At 40.7% G+C, this 18,807-nt stretch overlaps 1 protein-coding gene across 3 annotated transcripts in view; it reads right to left on the reverse strand.

Annotated features, from left to right (window-relative positions):
* Cep85l (centrosomal protein 85L) overlaps nucleotides 1-18,535 on the reverse strand; it is a 109,879-nt gene extending 91,344 nt beyond the window's left edge. The window contains exons 1-2 of one of the 3 annotated variants that reach the window (XM_021174135.3): nucleotides 14,583-14,974; nucleotides 6,944-6,990 (exon numbers count right to left, since the gene is read on the reverse strand). Coding sequence is in view for 1 of the 3 variants with exons in the window: in XM_021174133.3 (XP_021029792.1) it covers nucleotides 18,164-18,236 (73 nt within the window). In the remaining 2 variants the exon portion in view is untranslated. Of the gene's footprint in view, nucleotides 1-6,943; nucleotides 6,991-14,582; nucleotides 14,975-18,163 lie in introns of those variants that run through there. The other 2 variants (XM_021174136.3, XM_021174133.3) reach the window with 2 other exon arrangements.
* Nucleotides 18,536-18,807: the final 272 nt, after the last annotated feature.

Consider the following 18,807-nt stretch of genomic DNA (forward strand, 5'->3'; position numbering starts at 1 on the left):
TTTTAGAAACTCTTGACATAACAAAAGAATACAAGTGTTCCCTGACTTAAAATGTATTATATTCTGATAAGCTTTAAAATATCACAAGTACTCCTGCCAAATATGTTCAGTGACACCGAATACTGTAGCTGAGCTTAACTACAAGTAGCATGTCACTAGCAAAAGGAAAGATGAACTTTGAAGGCAGTCCCTACTATGTATTCAGCATTCTTGCATCAGGTCCAGCTACCACATATTAGGGACTTTCTGTGTAGATTAAGGCCTCTCCTTAATTAGTTGCTCAGATACATAGCTTCATCATTTCCTTATAAGGTAGCCTGCAAATTTATAAGCTACACTTCGGACTTGTATTCAAGAACACAAAAAAGGGCCACTATGAAATGAGTAAAATCATCAACTGTCACCTAAAAGCATTAACAAGAGTATAAATATATTTCAATGCCACCTCAAAAAATTAAATTAGATAAATAGAAATACAAACCCAAGAAATATACAGATGGATTTTTTAAAGTGATTTTAAAAAAATCCAAGCTCACTGATATAATTAATGTGAAATTCAAAGGACAGCCCAGCCAGACACTGGAACAAAGAACAAAATACCCCCATATACTCCTAAAGACAGTGTTAATTGCATTACAAAAAAAAAAAAAGGAGGAGGAGGAGGAGGAGAAATATGCTCAGCTTGCCAGTCTGAGGCAGGAGTATCAGAATAAAAGTGTACAAGTTCCAGTCCAGTCTGGGCTATACAAGAAAACCCTACACCACCCCAACTCCTAACCCCCCACCCCCAAAAGAGTGGCTCTCTAGACAAAAGACAGTTCTTTAACAAATATTTTCAATAAATTAAGGGGTGAATGGAACAGAACTTTCCCTGTTGACCAGATAGCTTAGCAAGGAAAGGTGCTTGCCAGCACACCTGACCACCTGCGTTGGATCCCCCAAACCCACAAGGTGGAAGGAGAGAACCAACTCTCACAAGCCATCATTTGACTTCGATATCTGAGTTGGGTTGGGTGTACTCAGACACATACAAATGTATACACAGTAATAAATAGGGAAATAAATGCAAAAGCCAGTAGTATTAATAAGGATCTAAAATGCTTACACTGTTAGTTTAAGTAGGATGAATTTGACTCAGAGAAAATTTGCTGCCTCAGATTTTAAGTCGTCTAAAATTTACATCACACCACAGTCACCAGTTCCTGTATTCCTCTGGGCAGTAAGACTGGCTGGGCAAAGGGGCTAGAGAGATGGCTCAACAGTTAAGAGCCCTGACTGTTCTTCGAGAGGTCCTGAGTTCAATTCCCAGGAACCACATGGTGACTCACAACCATCTGTATGTAATGGTGACCTCTTCTGATGTGTCTGAAGACAGCAACAGTGTACTTATATAAAATAAATAAATCTTAAAAATAAATAGATAGATAGATAGATAGATAGATAGATAGATAGATAGATAGATACTGGCAGGACAAAGCCCACTCACTGGTCCCTAACCTTTCTTCAGTCTGATTTTATAACAGAATGAAGAAAACACAAAGGGACTGGAACAAATCCCATCCAAACACTGCTGGGAATTTTCTCTAGCTGTCAAGATAGCTGGTGACAGCTCTGACTGCTATGCTTTTATTTTATTTTAAATTACTACAATTAAATTTAGTAAATTTGAAAAATGCCTTATTTCCTTTAATAAAAAAAAATGCTTACCATAAGACCAGTAATTTTGTCATTTAAGTGCTAAAGTCTTAGGATATTCTTTCATGGAAATCTTACTTACTGGCCTCTTCTGAAGTAAATGGATATATTCAAAAGCTAGTCAGACTACTGAAATCCAAGTGTTTAGAAATACAAAACCGGTGAAACGCTGCTGTCCAGCCATGGCACTGCCACTGCATTCATGAATCACAGCAGCTATAGGTAGCTGCAGAAAACCAAGTCAATCACCAACTCTAGCATAGATGGGGAATGGCTCATAAGAGTCTACCTGTAGCTGAGAGCTGAGCGGCTATTGGCAGTTGATGGGTGCTAATGAATGAGAAGACGTATTTCTTTGGGATGTGACCACTGGTGGGTTGCCCATGTGTGGACCCAATGGGCTATGAAGGTGGGAAAGGCATATGTTAGAGGAGTTTGGGATACAGGTATGAGGGAGGAATTGGGAGGTGGAAATGCTCAGATACATTTTAGATATGTATGAGACTGTCAAAAATACAAAATTATACATAAATACTCACAAAATAACCTAAAAACAAAAATGGATAAAGTTAATGTCTGCAGAGATGGCTCAGTCAGTGTGGTGGTTTGAATATGCTTGGCCCAGTGAGTGGCACTATTAGGAAGTGTGGCCTTGTTGGAATACATGTAGACTTGCTGGAGGAAGTGTGTCACTTTGGGAGTAGGCTTTGAGAGAGCTTCCTCCTAGCTGTCTGGAAGCCAGTCTTCTGTTTGCCTTTGGAACAAGTTGTAGAACTCTCAGTTCCTCCAGCCATGCCTGCCTGGATGCTGTTGTGCTTCCCATCATGATAAGAATGGACAGAATCTCTAAACCTGTAAGCCAGCCCTAATTAAATGTTGTCCTTATAAGAGTTGCCTTGGCCATGGTGTCTTTTCACAGCAATGGAAAGCCTAACTGAAACAGAAGTTGGTACCAGGAGTGGCTCTAGAGGAGCAGAAGCATAAGGACAAATCTTTTAAATATCTGGAATTGGCTTAATAATACACCAGCACCTTCAACCACTGAAACCTCTCTAGATATTCTCCTTCCTCTGAGCTCAGAGAATATTGAAGGCCAATCGTGGGAACTATATTTCAAACTTAAAGAGACAAAGGCAACCAGATCTGAGTTCAAGGCCAGACAAGGACAGAGTAAATTCCAAATCTAGGAGTGGTAGTACACACCTTTAATCTGGGTCATACCTTCTGCTGGAGGTCTACATAAGGACAATGGAAAAAAGGAAGGCCCTCTCTTCTTCACCTGTTTGCACTTATTTGACAGCACATCTGTTAGAGCCTTCTTCTTTGGGATTCCAGTTTATATAGAAGACCAGCTGAAACACCTAGCCTTGTGGAATTAAGAAACTACTAGATTCTTGAACTTTCCATTCACAGCTGCCCACTGTTGGGTTAGTTGGATTGCAGACTGCTAGTCATTCCAACAAATTCCCTTAATATAGAGAGACATGCATTAAGTTCTGTGAGTCTAGAGAACCCTGACTAATACAATCAGTAAAGTCCTTGCTGCACAGCATGAGGACCTGAACTCAAGCCTTAGCTCCCACACAAAGCCAGTTACAACCCATACCTGTGAGCCCAGTACTGGGGAGACAGAGACAAGAGTACCAACGGGGCTTGCTGACTCCTCTGTCACAAGACAAAACTTCTGTTCTGAGGATATAAAAATCTAGTGACCCTACACACTGGAAAGGAAGAGCTTATGTACCAGTTTTTCAATACTAATTTTAACTCCTGGAAATCGCTGAGGATAAGACCAAAGAGAAAAATCTTTATTTCTCTCACTGTAAATACAGAAAAATGAGCGTCAGACAAAAAGTCACCTACTGTATTTTTTTCTGAAGTTTGAGCACAAATAAATGAAATAAATACATTAGTAACAAATCTCCCATAATGTATACACTTGTAACTGCACTTAGGGTAACAATGAATTTTCTCCTGAACTGATGACAACAATAAGCCCCAGAAAGCAAGCATAGCACATGATAAAGCAAACATACAAGTTAACATTAAACACTGGATGTGCAGCATAAATATAAATATAAATTACAGACTGGGGGAGGGGGGGAAACAGTGCCTCATTACCAGGTTGGCCTGGAACTCACTATGCAGCTGAGAATGGTCTTAAGCTCTTTGAATTCTTAATCCTCCTGTCTCCACCTCCACCACAGTATCTTTCAAAATATAAGCTGCTTGCCATTAGTGGGTCTTAACCTCAGATACCAATATTTTTAAACAAAATACAACAAAATGGGGGAAAATATCAAAGAACACTGAAACTATACCACATACGTGTAAATATTGTACAGTTTTAGCAACTCTGAATGGCTAAACAAAGTACATTGTCATGAGGTTCAAGCAGTGGCCTTCAACTCCCTTAACCCTTCTCATCAGCAGAAATCAATCTATGGCACAGTCCCAAGAATCAACCTCTGGACTAACCCATATAGCCAAACAATCTGAAACTCTCCACAGCATTTCTGAATAGTAACTACAATACAGATCCACTTCCACCCCATCACAAACCTCACTTTCCAACAGGACACCTGTAATCAGTCTCAGGCATCTCTGCTCCTACTACATCTCTGCTACTCTTCTATCAAAAGCTGGAATCAAGTGGGCTGTGTCAGTCTCTGGCTGACACAGCCTATGGGTTCCTGAGAGCACAGCAAGTAAACTCCTATTTGGGAATTCTTCACCAACTGAAAATCTCATCCTCTAATTCTTTGCAGCTCCAACCTCCATGAGCATCTAGCTCCCACACCATCCAGAACAACAAGGCACACTTACCTCCTCCCCACACAGAGTCTACTCTGTAACTCCAACTGCGTCCCTTGAACTCTTTCAAAGACTTAACTGCTCTTTCTTCCTCGTTCTTCCATGAGATTAAATGACTTTCCTCATTCCCAAAATGAGGTTTAAATTCCAGCACACCATTTTCTAAAGTGCATTAATTCATACTTAGAACTTCCTTCTGCTTCGCCACACTGGAAAGTGAATGACAACCTTTTTATCTAAGTGTCCCCAACTAGCCCGAGACCTGTGCACTCAGGCAGGGTGTCAACAAATGAAGTCACTGTAAGCACTGGATATCCAATAAATGTTCACTGAATAAAATTAGAATTTTGGGAGACTCACAATTACACCTACAAAAATATCCTTCCCTTTAGAAGAAGGATTAAAACAAGAACTTTGTTAGGAAGTTCTGTTTATTTTAAAACCCAAGATATTTTCAACTACCCTTTAACCCAGAATGCATTTACATACCTATTTAAAAATCGGTAAATATTTACCAAAATAGCTTTTAAAACGTAAGTTTAAAAAGTTGAAGAGCTATTGATGAAAACTCTTAAGAATTATGGGAAATACTCTGGAATAGGTCAAAAGACATAAAAAGTCTCTCACACTCAACAGAGCATTAAACCATATAGAAAAACATTCTTAATATGGAGGAGGGAAAGTAAGTTTTCCTTATGGGTGTGGACATTTGCAGGCCAACCCTGTGGTAGTGGAGAGCCCCACACCCAAACAGGCAGCCAAACAGGATTCAATGGACTACTTTTAAAAAGAAAAAATAGGACCAAAGGCCAGTTGGGAGGAAAGTAAGAGTGTGTGTGTGTGTGTGTATGTGTGTGTATGTCTCTGTGTGTGTGTGTGTGTGTGTGTGTATGTGTCTGTCTGTCTGTCCATAGGTAGGTAAAAGAATTAGAAGCTGGAAGTGAAGGAAATTGAGGAAACAAAGCACGAATATGAAATTCTCAAAGAATTAATGTTAAGTATATTTTTAGGTATTCATCAGGGCTTAGGAGTTAAAAGCATTTGCTATTCTTGCAGAAGACCCAAGTTTATTTCCCAGCAGCCATGTCAGATGGCTGATAGTTTCCCTTTAACTCCAGCTTCAAAGAATCCCATGGTTCTGTCCTCCTCAGATGCCTGCACTCACATGCAAGTACCTACACACACACACATCTTTAAAACTGTCAAAAGTAAATAAATAAGCGGCAAGGAGGGTAGGGTCTTTAAGAGGCTGAGTTCCTCCAATCACAAAGAGATCAAAAGTTCAATTCAGACATGAACTGTGACTGAAGGTCAAATTCTAGGTCAGAGAAAAGTAAAACTAAGAGTAAAACAAGATCAGTTCCAGAATGGGAATTAAAGTAGTCCTTGGAAACGGCTCTTCACTCAGTTAAGATAAATCATGTAGCATCCAGCTAGGAAGTAGTCTGTTCACATGAACACATTAGCTAGTCAGAACGTGACTACATCAAAATCTAGCTATCTGTAAGCTAATTGGCCTCCTTACATGTACAGATTTAGGTCAATTTTTAAAGTAATAAGTATCTAGTAGATGTGGCATCCTAAAAACGAAAGGGGAAGAGGACAGAGAAAGGTAACATGCTGATCAATGATACAAAGTTTCAGATAAACTGGGACAGTAGCATGCAGGACGACCTGCAGTGGGGAAATGAGCTTCCTGGAGATGGCTCACCATTTTGCATGGCTGTGCCTGGTGAAGCTCCTGGAGAAGCACAATCCAGGAGCTTGGGCCAGAGCTACTTCTTGCTGCTGCTGTGACTTCTCATGGAGTCCTGATTTTTCTGACATGGCATGACTAGGCAAACAAAATCCTTTCTGCCTATAGTCCATTAGGACTGACTCCTGGGTATTAGCCCACCTATTGGGCAAATTTCCTGCAGATCAGCATGAAGATGAACTTTCATAAAATAATATTATTTAGATGAATTAATGGTTTTACAGAATTCCTGATTTGATTCAAATTATTTTAGGAACTTAGAATAACTGATAGAAAGTTTAAGGAGACGGTTTTAGTTGTTTTGCCAGAAAGGTATAATAAAGTTAATTTCAAGAATGGAATGTGCCCCCTGCTCATAGAATAGTAAGTAAAGGCTACATTAAAAGGAACATTGAGCTTTCACGCACTACAAGCATGTAAACTGCATTAGGAAGAAAAATAGGCTTGGAACAAATTAATGATCAAGGAAACATTCATTCTAGGGCAGGTCCAAGGATGAGGCCACAGGTATGCACAATGATAAAGTAAGACCATGAACTAGGAGTATATAATTCTATTTTTTTTTAAAAAAAAATCTACTGCTTTGAACTTATAATGAGCTTAAAAAATAGATAAAACAACTGCTATGAACTTATAATCAACAATCCTGCTGTAACTCCCTCTTCTGCAACATCTTACTTGCTTTTGAATGAGGTAATCTTTCTTCTTACATAGAGAGCTTTGTCCTAGAAGATATAAAAAGGCAAAGAGAAAAAATAAACGCGTGGGTTGTTGGAGTTTCTCGCCATCCACCAACTGTGTGTATATATATATTTATGTATATACGTATGTATGTGTATGTGTGAAATTGTTGGAGCTTGCTTGTTGGAACACCCTTTGCTTCATCTAGTGTGTGTGTGCGTGATTTTTTTTTCTTTTCCTTTCTTGCCAGCCTCCTAAGAGTTAAAAGAGTTCAGAGTTTCTCACCAATCACAGAGAATAGCAGCCCCAGATAACTAAGTTTTGCTCACAGCTGTTTTGCTCCCTGTAACTTGCTTGCTTGTTACTGCTATCTGGTTATGTGAAAACACATGTTCCAACAAGTATTTTGGCAGCCACAAAGAGTCAGAACCATGCACTTTTCTTATTAACTTCTATTTCTATCAGGAACTAGAAAACTGAGGTAACTGGAAATCCCTGAAATGCTATTAATGAGACCACCCCATGTACACATGCACACAGCAATGATGCTTCAGGGGCCTGCCCTTGTCTTGGACTGTAACTATTTCAGAGTATCATCTCATGAGAAAAGCATCCTTTATGACAGCAAATTAGGTCTGTCTATAGAAGAAGATAAACAAAACAAGAAGATAAAGCAAAACAGTTCAAACAAAAGTACTACGAAGGCTAAGGTTTAGCCTACACTGACAACACAGGCCAGTTTCTCCTCAATAACTCTTGGTTTTTCTAGTACTTAGAAACATATAAGTACCATGAATAATAAATGTAAATGCAAAAATAAAAACTTAAAATATCTCAAAATGAAATTCTGAGAATACAAATATCTATTTCTTCAGATCCTCATATTTAAGGATTTACTTTCCAGTAAAGGTTTCTTTATTCTTCAACTAGGAAGAGAGGCTGTACAGTGATGAGAAACCTTCAGAAAAGCATCAGACTCCGTGTGATCATGCCATATGTGTCATTCTTATGGCAGACAGGCACAGTCTTCTTCCACAAAACAATGTATCCAAATGGTAGAAACTTTAAACAGGACACACAGTCCACTTCTGAGGATAACTACAAGCTGCAGTTCATTTGTAAGACCTTGACTTTTAATATTAAAAAAAAACCTAAGTATTATTATCAGCAAATTTTGTTCACTTGATACCCACGATGTTAAAGGCATAGGACAAAGTTTCTGAGTTCATTCTCTTTAAAGTATTTTAAAATCCTGTCTACTATCTCAATTATAAGTTAGAACTACCTAGTAAATGAATAATTAATCACTGGATGTTACAGATTGTATATGCTTGGCCCAGGAAGTGGCACTATTAGAAGGTATGGCCCTGTTGGAGTAGATGTGTCACTGTGAGTGTGAGCTTTAAGACCCTCATCCTATCTGCCTGGAAGCCAGTATTCTGCTAGCAGCCTTCATATGAAGGCTCAGCTATGCCTGCACTATGCCTGCCTGGATCCTGCCATGGTCTCGACTTGATGATAATGGACTGAACCTCTGAAACTGTAAGCCAGGCAAATTAAATGCTGTCCTTATAAGAATTACCTTGGTCACAGTGTCTGTTCACAGCAGTAAAAACCTAACTAAGACACTGGGTATCTGTAGTGAGAATTCTGGAATTTGGTTTCCTTTAAAACACAAAAATATTATTTTAAAAAGTATTTTGGGGGCTGGAGAGATGGCTCAGCGGTTAAGAGCGTCGACTGCCCTTTCGAAGGTTTTGAGTTCAAATCCCAGAAACCACATGATGGCTCACAACCATCCATAATGAGATCTGATGCCCTCTTCTGGTGTGTCTGAAGACAGCTACAGTGTACTTACATATAATAAATAAATAAATCTTTAAAAAAAAAAGTATTTTCATTTTAATCCCAGGTGTGCAGATGGGGCTGCTTTGGACTGTCCACAGCAGCCAACTCTGATTTCCTTCTGTTTCAGCAGAGGCATGGTTTTGCCAGCTGGAGGTAGTTTCTGCAATTGTGTGACATTTGGAATTCTGGATGGAATTTCAGATGGAATGTAAATGCCCTGACAGGCAGACTTAGTGATTGTTGGTCATTCAAGGGGGTTGGTTGCAGATTGTTAGTAGTTGTGCTCTAAGGAGAAACAGGAAGAAATTAGATCTCTCTCTCTCTCTCTCTCTCTCTCTCTCTCTCTCTCTCTCTCTCTCTCTCTCTCCCCCCCCACTATCCCTCTTTTCCTCCTATCTAGGAGGTAGATTAAGGGTGGGAAAAAGAAGAACCCACAAAATAGTAAAAGTTTAGTTACAAGTGACACCTCAATATGCGGCTTGAAACTTGATAAAAAAAATGAGAAATTTATTTCAAATGCCATAGAGAAAATGGCAGAGCACAAAGGAATGTTTTTTTTTTTTTTCCAAGATGCCAGCAAAAATATATGTGGCTGCTACCACTGGGATATGTCCTGCTTTGCTCCCAGAGGAGATTTTTCTAGTTTTTTCACCCTTTTTCTTCTTCATATATTCTGTTTCCAAATAAAAAATAAAAAATAAAATAAAAAGGATGGAAGAATGGCTAAGCAGTTGGAAAAAACTGCAGGTAGAAATAGAGGGGTTGAAACAAAAAAAAAAAAATGGCTAGAATGGAAAAACAAAAGGAGTCACTCTACTCTCTTTTCTGAAAGGAAAAGAGTTGGCAGTGCAACTGGAAAGGTTTACGGTAGAGATGGAAGCTCTTGGGAGGCAAGAAGCACCAAAAAGGAAGAGAACAAAAAGGTTCAGTCCTAGTGACTGAGCAAGAGATCAGGAGTTTCCCTCAGGAGGAAAGAAGTCATGAAGCTGTGCTGGAGGGCATTTGGGTCAGAGAAAAGCTGAAAAAACAGAAAGGCAATTTGACAAAAATAGTTTGCTTCGAAAGAGAATTAATCTTGAACTAACCTCACTACTGGACTTGAAAGAGGGGCAACCCTGGGTTATGAGAACACTATCAGCTTTCCCAGTAGTCATACAGTATATGCTAATAGTATGGACGGTTATGATGAGATAGAATGGTATCCTGAAAAAATGAGAGATCTAGGGCATTTTAAAGAGACTATTATTTCATATGAACTGCACTCACCTTATGTGAAACATATTCTAAGTAACTGGGCTACCCAAAATAAAATTAGTCCCAAAGACTACAAGGGATTGGCTAACAACTGTACTACAGGCCAGTTAAATGGTTAACATGGTGGAGGGAAGAAGCCAAGAATGTTGAACAGTAAAATAGAGCAAGTGGAACAGATATAGTAAAATATGAATTGCTGGGTGAAGGGCAGTATTCTGGTATACAAGAATTGATTCAGTTTAATGATGTTATAGAATAATGTCATTTAGCAGCTTTAAGAGCCTGGCACAAAGCTGAGGAGCCCAAGAGTTTCCCACAGGAGGAAAGAGGGAAAGAATTTGTACTAGAACCGTGTTCAGGTCAGAGAAAGTTGAAAGTCCACCTCTTTTACAAAGAGGATTTTATAAGAGGTTCTGGAGAAGCCTTCACTGCATTTTCACAAAGATTGGTCTCAGCTGTAAACAAAGCCCTATCCAGACCCTGATGCAAGGCAGGTGTTGACAGTGTGAACACAAGCAGCCCCTATGGACAAATTGATAAGGAGTTTGTATGATATCATCAAAATGCCTGGCACTTCAATTGTGGAAAACATGGTCATTTGCAAAGAGACTGTGACCAAGCCACCAAAAGTGTCAGATCTTGAAATGCCCAGTACTTTAACTGTAGGAAATAGGGTCATTTGCAAAAAATATTGTAAATAAGACAGCTCTAAGGGCAATGATTTTTTTCTAAATGTAAACCAGAAAGAATGACTAGTTTTCCAAGGGTATGTATGCAAAGGCCATCACTGGACTCAGAAGTACAGATCCAAAAGATAGCCAAGGCAGCTTCTTGCCACTGGGAAACAAAAATGGGGGGCCTAGCTCAAGGCTCCTCAATGAAAATTACAAGCCATTTTAGTCAAGGAGCAACTTGAACTAAAAACCTCAACACTCAGCAAGAGAATCACCAAAGTTATAGAAAAAACAAAAAACAGTGGAATTAAATCACCCTATATACTATAGGGATGTATTAACATCAAAATAGAAGCCACTGAAAGTTTTGCATTGGGACATGCATTTACTTATAGTCCCACAGGAAATGAAAAGCTGTGGATACCATCAAAACTGATAAAGACTAGAATTGAGCAGGAGAAGGCTCCTGAAAACCTTGACCCAAAAAGCACTTATTTCACTGAAAATGTCTGTTTAAGACCAGACCTCCCAGAGCTCCTGGGGACTGGACCACCAACCAATGAGTACACATAGTGGGACCACATATGTGGCAGAAATGGCCTTGTTGGAAATAAGTGGGAGGAGAGGCCCTTAGGCCTGAGGGTGTTCAATGCCCCAGTGCAGGGGAATGCCGGGGTGGAAGGATGGGAGTGGGTGGGTGGGGTAGCACCCTCATAGAAGCAGGGGAGGGGAGATGGGACAAGTGGTTTCTGAAGGGGGGATCTGGAAAGGGGAAAACATTTAAAATGTAAATAAAGAAAATATCCAAGAAAAATTAAAAAAAAGAAAATGTTTATAATTTCCTTCTAGACTCAGCACAAGTAATGGCTAAACCAGAAGGAGGAAAATATAGTGAGAATTGTGGAGTTTTGGTTTCTTTAAAAACACAGAAATAGTATAAGAAAATATTTTTGGTTTAATCCCAGGTGTGAAGATATGGGGCTGCTTTGGACTGTCCAAAGCAGCCGACTATGATTTGCCTCATGCTCTAGCAGAGGCATGGTTTTGCCAGCTGCAGATAGTTTCTGCAATTGTGTGATATCTGGAATTCTGGAAACTTTTCAGAGGGTATGTAAATGCCCTGAGAGGCAGGGTTGGTGGTTGGTGGTCATTCAAGGGGTTTGGCTGCTATTTGTTATTAGTTGTGCTCAAAGAAGAAACAAGAAGAAATAAATTAGATTAAGAGATCCCCATATCTCTCCTATCTATCCTTTCTTTCCTATCTAGTGATAGAGGGTGAAATGGGGGTGGGGGGGAATAAAGGGTGGGAAAAAGAAGAACCCACAGAGTAGTAAAAGATTACATGTATCAGTTCAGAAAACACTTAGTAAAAGTGTGAGAAAGAAGTACCAATCAAAGCCAATGTGATGGTGCACACTTTTAAACCCAGCACTTGGCGGAGGCAGGCAGATCTCTATACATTCCAGGCCAGAATGGTTTACACAGTAATTTCCATGCCAGCAAAAGCTACACAGCAAACCCTTGTTCTAATAAGGGAGGGAGGGAGGGAGGAAGGGAGGAAGGGAGGAAGGGAGGGTCTCCTATTCCAATAAGAGGGAACACTGTTAACAGCAGGCAGATACTCTTCAGAAATAGCAATCAGTCAAGGCATCCATCCCAAGAAACTCTTCAGTCCTAGGCAAACCCTGGACACTTCTCTACTTTGAAACTGGAGGTCAGGTTGCCAGCAAGCCAGGGAGGTGGTGTCTTTAGCTTAAGAACTCCAACATTTTTTTGAACACTCAATCTCTATGCAATGAAATTAGCTAATTTCTGCCAGGTTGGTATTTTTAAACCCCCCACTGACAGTGTCAGTAGCATTCAACCATCTCCTTCTGACCTAGCTAAAATTACCTTAGACGTATGAGACTTTGATGACCAGACACCACATTCTCCTGACTCTACAACTCTCCCCTGTCTTCTTTTGCTTAATCTCTTTTGAGCGTTCATCCTCCTCTACCTGATCAGAAGCACTGGTGTCTCACAGCTCAGTCCTCTAGTGTCTGTTCCGTATTCCCCACTATCTTTTCTATAATCTCTCCATGTGATTCACCCAGCTCCCATAATTGATACCATTTATATACAGGGAACTCCTCTCTCTCCAGATGCAGTGACCTCCACTCTGGCCTATACTTATATACCAACTTCCCACTCAGTATCTCACCTGAACTCTAAAACGGACATCAGACTTCACACTTAACCTTCTTCCCCCAGTACTCCTCACCACCTCCTATAGTTCACACTGCAGAAAAATGCAACCTCAAGCCACTATACTTACAGAAGCTAAACTAGGAACTCACTTTAGATTCGTTTCCCTTATTTGACACCACCAAACCATCAGCAAATCTTATCAGTTTTATTTCTCACAAATATTCAGAACCTATTCTCTTCTCTCAAAACCTCATGTAACTGCCCTAATCTAAATCTCTTACCTAATAACAACAATGGTATCAAAAATCAGCTCTCTCATTGCTACTCTTGATTCTACCTTTTCACAATTTCTTCCCCTACACAATCAACATGTGATTTACAATCATAACAGAGAATGTCCACTTCCTGTCCCTAGTCCACAAAGCAATGCCAGCTTCAAGCACTGAGTGAAAGAATGAACAGCAACATCTCCTTTGCCCATAACTTCGTTTCACAGACAGAATAAAATCCAACCCAGCATGGTGATGCATGCCTTTGATGTCTAGGGGCGCAGAGGCCAAGCGGATCTCTGTTTGAGGCCAGCCTGGCCTACAGGGCAAGTAGGCCAGCCAAGGATACATAATAACACCTTGTGTCTCAAACAACACAAAACCAAAACAAAATGAATCCCTCCTTAAAGAGCCTTGCATTACTATCAGGGCCTCCTCACCTCACATCTCTGCTCATCATGCTCAGGACTGCTTGGGTTCTGAGATTCCTGAAACTCTCTAAGCCCCACCTCTCTTCACGTGAAGCAGGGCAGCACCTTCTCTGACCAGGCTGCTAAGCATTATTCTGCCCATACTCTCTGGCTTCCTTTTCTTCCCAGTACACACCACCAGCTGAACTAGCTTCTTATGTATTCGTTACTGCCCATCTTCTCCCCAGGAGAAAATAAGTTCCACTACAGCGAGGACCTTCACTTTCTGGTTCAGTCGTATAACATCATGGTGGTGTATAAAACCTGACATATGGTTAATACTTAATAACAAAAACACACATCTATGTGGAAAGCACCATACTAGACAGCAATTCTACTTCAAATAAAAATAGGTAAAATAAAATATAAGTATAAAAAGAAATTTGATGTTGCTATGGTGGTCCTTCCTATTCTGTGTTGTGTTTGTAGGAGGTTTTTGAGTGTGGATTTTTGGCTTGGTCTGGTTTTAGGTTTCTTGAGACAGGATCTCAAAATGTAGTCACCATGTAAACCTAGCTGGCTTTTAATGGGCTACAATCCTACTGCCTCTACTACTCCATTGAGATTAAAGACAGGTGGAACTATGGCCAGTACTTAAGAATGGTCTTAATTAGTGACCTTCCACAATAAACTGTTCTCCTCTGAATAATTTTAAAGATTAAAGCAGAAAACATAAAAATCCTTAAATCAGTAATAATAGTTAATATGTTGGGGTTTAAATGTTACATGGGTGATTACACTCTTCTTATTTAATGCATAATTCGTAGGAACTAATTAAGCTATAATTCAGTAAAATAGTATCTAAAGATACTGCACATCTTAATTATCTTCTCAGTGCACATATTTCTTCTAGACAGAAAAACTGTAACTAAAACCTTTCTGTTCACAACATCCATAAAAATTTATAATAGGTGTCATCAGCTCAACTCACCATTTATTTCCTGACCTCAGAGTAATAAACCAGCTTCATTCAATCCAAGCAGTGATTAAATTCCAATTACTAATCAAGTTCATGTCACAGAAGCTGTAATGCACCCCTCATGCCCAATGACTGCTATGAAAGAACATGTCCACTTGAGTTTAGCTGGCAGGGTTGTTACCACTCATTGTTACCAGAGTGCTCTGAGGTGCATCTAACTCCAAACCATAGCAGAAAACATCACTTGTTGTAATCTATGACCACTATCATTATGACATCACGAAGCAGCTTATAAGTGATGTATCCACTCTGAAGATGCAAATCCAAAGCTTAAAGCAATGAGCAAGCAACACTGTGCTTGTAACTTGCTAACTGTAACATTTTTAGCATGTTTTAAAAGTATAATATTCTACTCCAAAATATTTTAAGGATTGGATATATTTAATTTTGAAATATGTCTTGCAAAACTAGGAATGGTGACTCATACCTGTAATCTCAGCACTTGGAAACCTGAAACAGGAGGATTACTGTTAGTCTGAGACCAACCGGGGCTACATATTTAGACCCTGTCTCAAACAAAGTAAAACTGTGTGTGTATGTGTGTGTTCTATTTTAAGGAACATATTTATTGTAAGCAGAAGTACTCAAAATATCGCTGTCTAATTCTAGATTTCAAAAGCCTAAGGAAAATATATCCATCTTTCAATTAACTTTGATACTAGTTTACGTTCTGAAAAAGAGTGATTACAAATACATACATTCAAGTCAAAATTATTTAAAAATCATTTTTACAAGTTATTCTCTAGATAACTTGTAAAGTCAAAAAACACCACTTATCCAATTTTAAAGTAGCCATCTAGCTATATTTTAAGTATACGGGAAAGACTTTATGTGACCTTGCATGGAAATGTAAGAAAATATTCATTTTGGTTTTTCTTTCTTTTATTCAGTACAAGGTTAGCCATAAACCTGAAATACTGGATAAAGACAAAACACAACTAAATGCTAAAATGAAAGAAAGAATGAGTGAAAGAAGGAAAGGAAGGAAGGAGGGAAGGAGGGAAGAAGGGGAGGGAGGAAGGACTGCTTAGTAGTTTCTAAAGTATACATACTGTTCCCATTTGTTACATCCTTAAATGTCACCACAGCAGCAGCAACTTTCTTTCCACTGCAGAAAGCTGACACTCTCTTACCTTTGCTTTTCCCCTTAGTCAATCACCTATTTGCATAAACCAGTTTCAGAACACCCAGAATTAACTTTGTGCATACAAAGACGGGCTTTTTAATATCAGAAAATCATTTACTGTCTCAGAACCAAACAGATTGCTAATACACTCCATCAGGAGGCTGGGTTGGCAGATGTCACAAGTCTGTGATTTCCCCCCCAGCACTTTAAGAGTTTTTGGCAGGATCAGTAGCTCAAGGCCAGTCTTGGCTACATTGCAATTTTGTGTTAAAGGCCAGTCTATGCTAAGGTACTCAGAAGAGGGAGTGGGAAAGAAGACTGGTTTTTTGTTTGTTTGTTTGTTTGTTGTTATCATCATATAGATCCTAAAATTGCTTGAATTAGCCAAAGGGTATATCTGTCATACAGTAAGTATTCCCAGGACACATTTTCTTCACATTTGTAAGAAAAAGATGCTTTCCACATGAACCAGCCCTAACGTTATCCTGACTTTCACTCAGATCATTTGCTAGATACACTACACTTGTTTATCTAAATATCTTATAAAACTTCATTTTAAATAATTTCAGTATTTATATCAGCTCAAGGAGAAAATAATTACATCACCATTGCTATACAAATAATCCACACTCAGTGTATAGATGAAATTTTCCACTATTTCATTGGAAAGAAGTATTGTGATTTATGACTTACTGCTGTCAGCTGAGAACACATAGTTTTATAAAGATTTATCTTGTCTGAATCCCTTAAATCTAAACATTATTTTCTTCCTCTATATTCTAGGAAGAGTCAATGTCTAGAAACTGCAGTGTAACATCGAAGCCTTTTAATTATTTAACTGCTAACTCTGAAATGTTCTCTTAGAAAACAATGGAAACCTGGATACAATGCTTCTGGGATGTACTTCCAACAAGGGCCATTACCAAGAGTAAGATTTTAGAGGTTAGGTTACAAAGACATCACAGATGGGTTTTGACATATATGGATAGCTGGAAATCACTCTCTTTGGCCCCCAGGGATAATGAGTACCTTCTCCATCACTAAAGCCACTTCCAGGCCAGGACCCACAACAACTGGGTAAGCATCAGAAACCTCTAAATGTCTGTCTACTCTTGAAGGCAACCAGTAAATATTTTAGAAAATGATTCCCTGCATATATTTTTACTAAATTCACAGCTATTCTAATCTCTATTCTAAAACTATTATGGGAGGGTATAAAAGAATAAAGTGTAAGAGACATACATACATACATACATACATATATACATTATATACACACACACACATAGAGACAGACATACAGACATTACAGTTCTAAACCAATGGTTTTCAACCTCTGGGTCGCGCGACCCCTTGGCGTCAAATGACCTCATGAGAGTCACATTTCAACTACGTCCATTACAATTCATAACAATAGCAAACATTACAGTTATGAAGTGGCAATGAAAATAATTTTATGGCTTGGGGACATCACAACATGAGGAACATTTAAAGTTCGCAATATTAGGAAGGTTGAGGACTACTGATAGTTTAGAATTTAAACTGTCACAGAATTTCATTGTTCAAAATTTCAGTAGCAATGTGCCTGCATGGTATCTTCAAAAAGACAGAGAATACCACAAAAGGACTCCTACAAAATGCTTCTTTTCGAACAGTTTTGCAAAAGGTACACAACTGACTCTAAGTTATACAAGTCAAGTTCTAACACTTTGTAGAACAGGGTTACCACCCATGAGTCCCCAAAATACCTAAATGTTTAGGAGAAATTCTGCATAGGAATAAGTAGCCCTTTTCTCTTAGTGGGGGGGAGAAGAAAAAAATCTATGTATCTTTCAGCTTTTCAAAGGGGTTCATGATTCAGTTCAGATTAAAGTGCCCTTTAGACTGTCATCATTAGATAACTTGTCATGGTCAAGCCAACTCTTCTTTTTCTATTCCACGTTAGGGGAAGATTTATTATAATTCAGTGGCTCCTACACAACTTCTGGGTGATGCAGGCATGAAATGGTTGCCTGATTCTAACAGTCCCTACAACCAACACCGCAAAGCTGCAACCCCCCAGTTTCCCTGAGCCCCGTTTCGAAGGTGGCTGGGCTCTGATGGGACCCAGGAGAGCCCTGGCAGCCATGCGACCTGCTTTCTAAGAGCTGCCGCCCCCTCGGGGGTCTCAAACGGCGACCAAGTCCTCAGCAGCTTCTCTGGAGCAGCGGCTGCGGGCGACACCGCAGCGACCTTCCCGCCCGCGTCCCGCGTGGGGCAGCCACGCACACCACACGAGGGACAACAAAGCCCGGCCGAGCGGCCCAGAAGAGCCGAGTTGTCACCCCGCGGGGGTCGCAGGCCTTAGGGCGCGGACTCCGGAGAAGCCCTGGCGGCCGCCACCCCACCCGCCCGCAGTCCTCCTTACCCGCAGGGAAGCTGCGGGCCCCGCTGGGGCTGTCCCGGCCGCCAGCCTCCGGGGCCAGGAAACGGCCCCACATAGCGGGCGAGCGGGCGAGCCTGGAGCTCGGGGCCCGCGGTCGCTTCGGCTTCTGGGCGGAAACTTGAGCAGAGCCTGGGCCGCGGCAGCGCGGACCGGACCCGGGCGGGGGGCTTAACGGCTGTTCAGCGACGGCCCCGGAGCGCGGCGGCTGCCATGGCCCAGCCGGCTGCGCTGAGGCCCGGGCCGGGGAAGCTAGTAGCTCCCCGGTGTCGGCGGCGCGATCCCAGGCTCCGGGGCTCAAAGCGAATCTGCAGCTGCGGCTTCCCTCAGCCCCCTCCGCCCGGCAGAACCTTAGGCAGCGGGCCGGGCCAGGAGAGGCGGGGCCTGGATGGGGCTGGAGGCGGGGCCCGGAGGATTGAGGGCGGGGCCTCAAGGCGGGGCCTGAACCAAAGACTTATTGCTCACAGCTTGCAGGTGATCATCCTGAAGCCGCTCCGGTGCCTCCCTACTTCTCCATCCTGTTACCTTCAAGCTGAGAGAGGGTCCATAATTTAATCCCAACCCCTGTCTTCCTATACGTGCTTTCTAGGGGCACGGTTATAAAAGGTGCGAGTTGTCCCTGCAACCGC

Source organism: Mus caroli, unplaced genomic scaffold (assembly GCF_978045245.1).
Source record: "Mus caroli unplaced genomic scaffold, Mus_caroli_1 scaffold_9, whole genome shotgun sequence".
Taxonomy (NCBI): domain Eukaryota; kingdom Metazoa; phylum Chordata; class Mammalia; order Rodentia; family Muridae; genus Mus; species Mus caroli.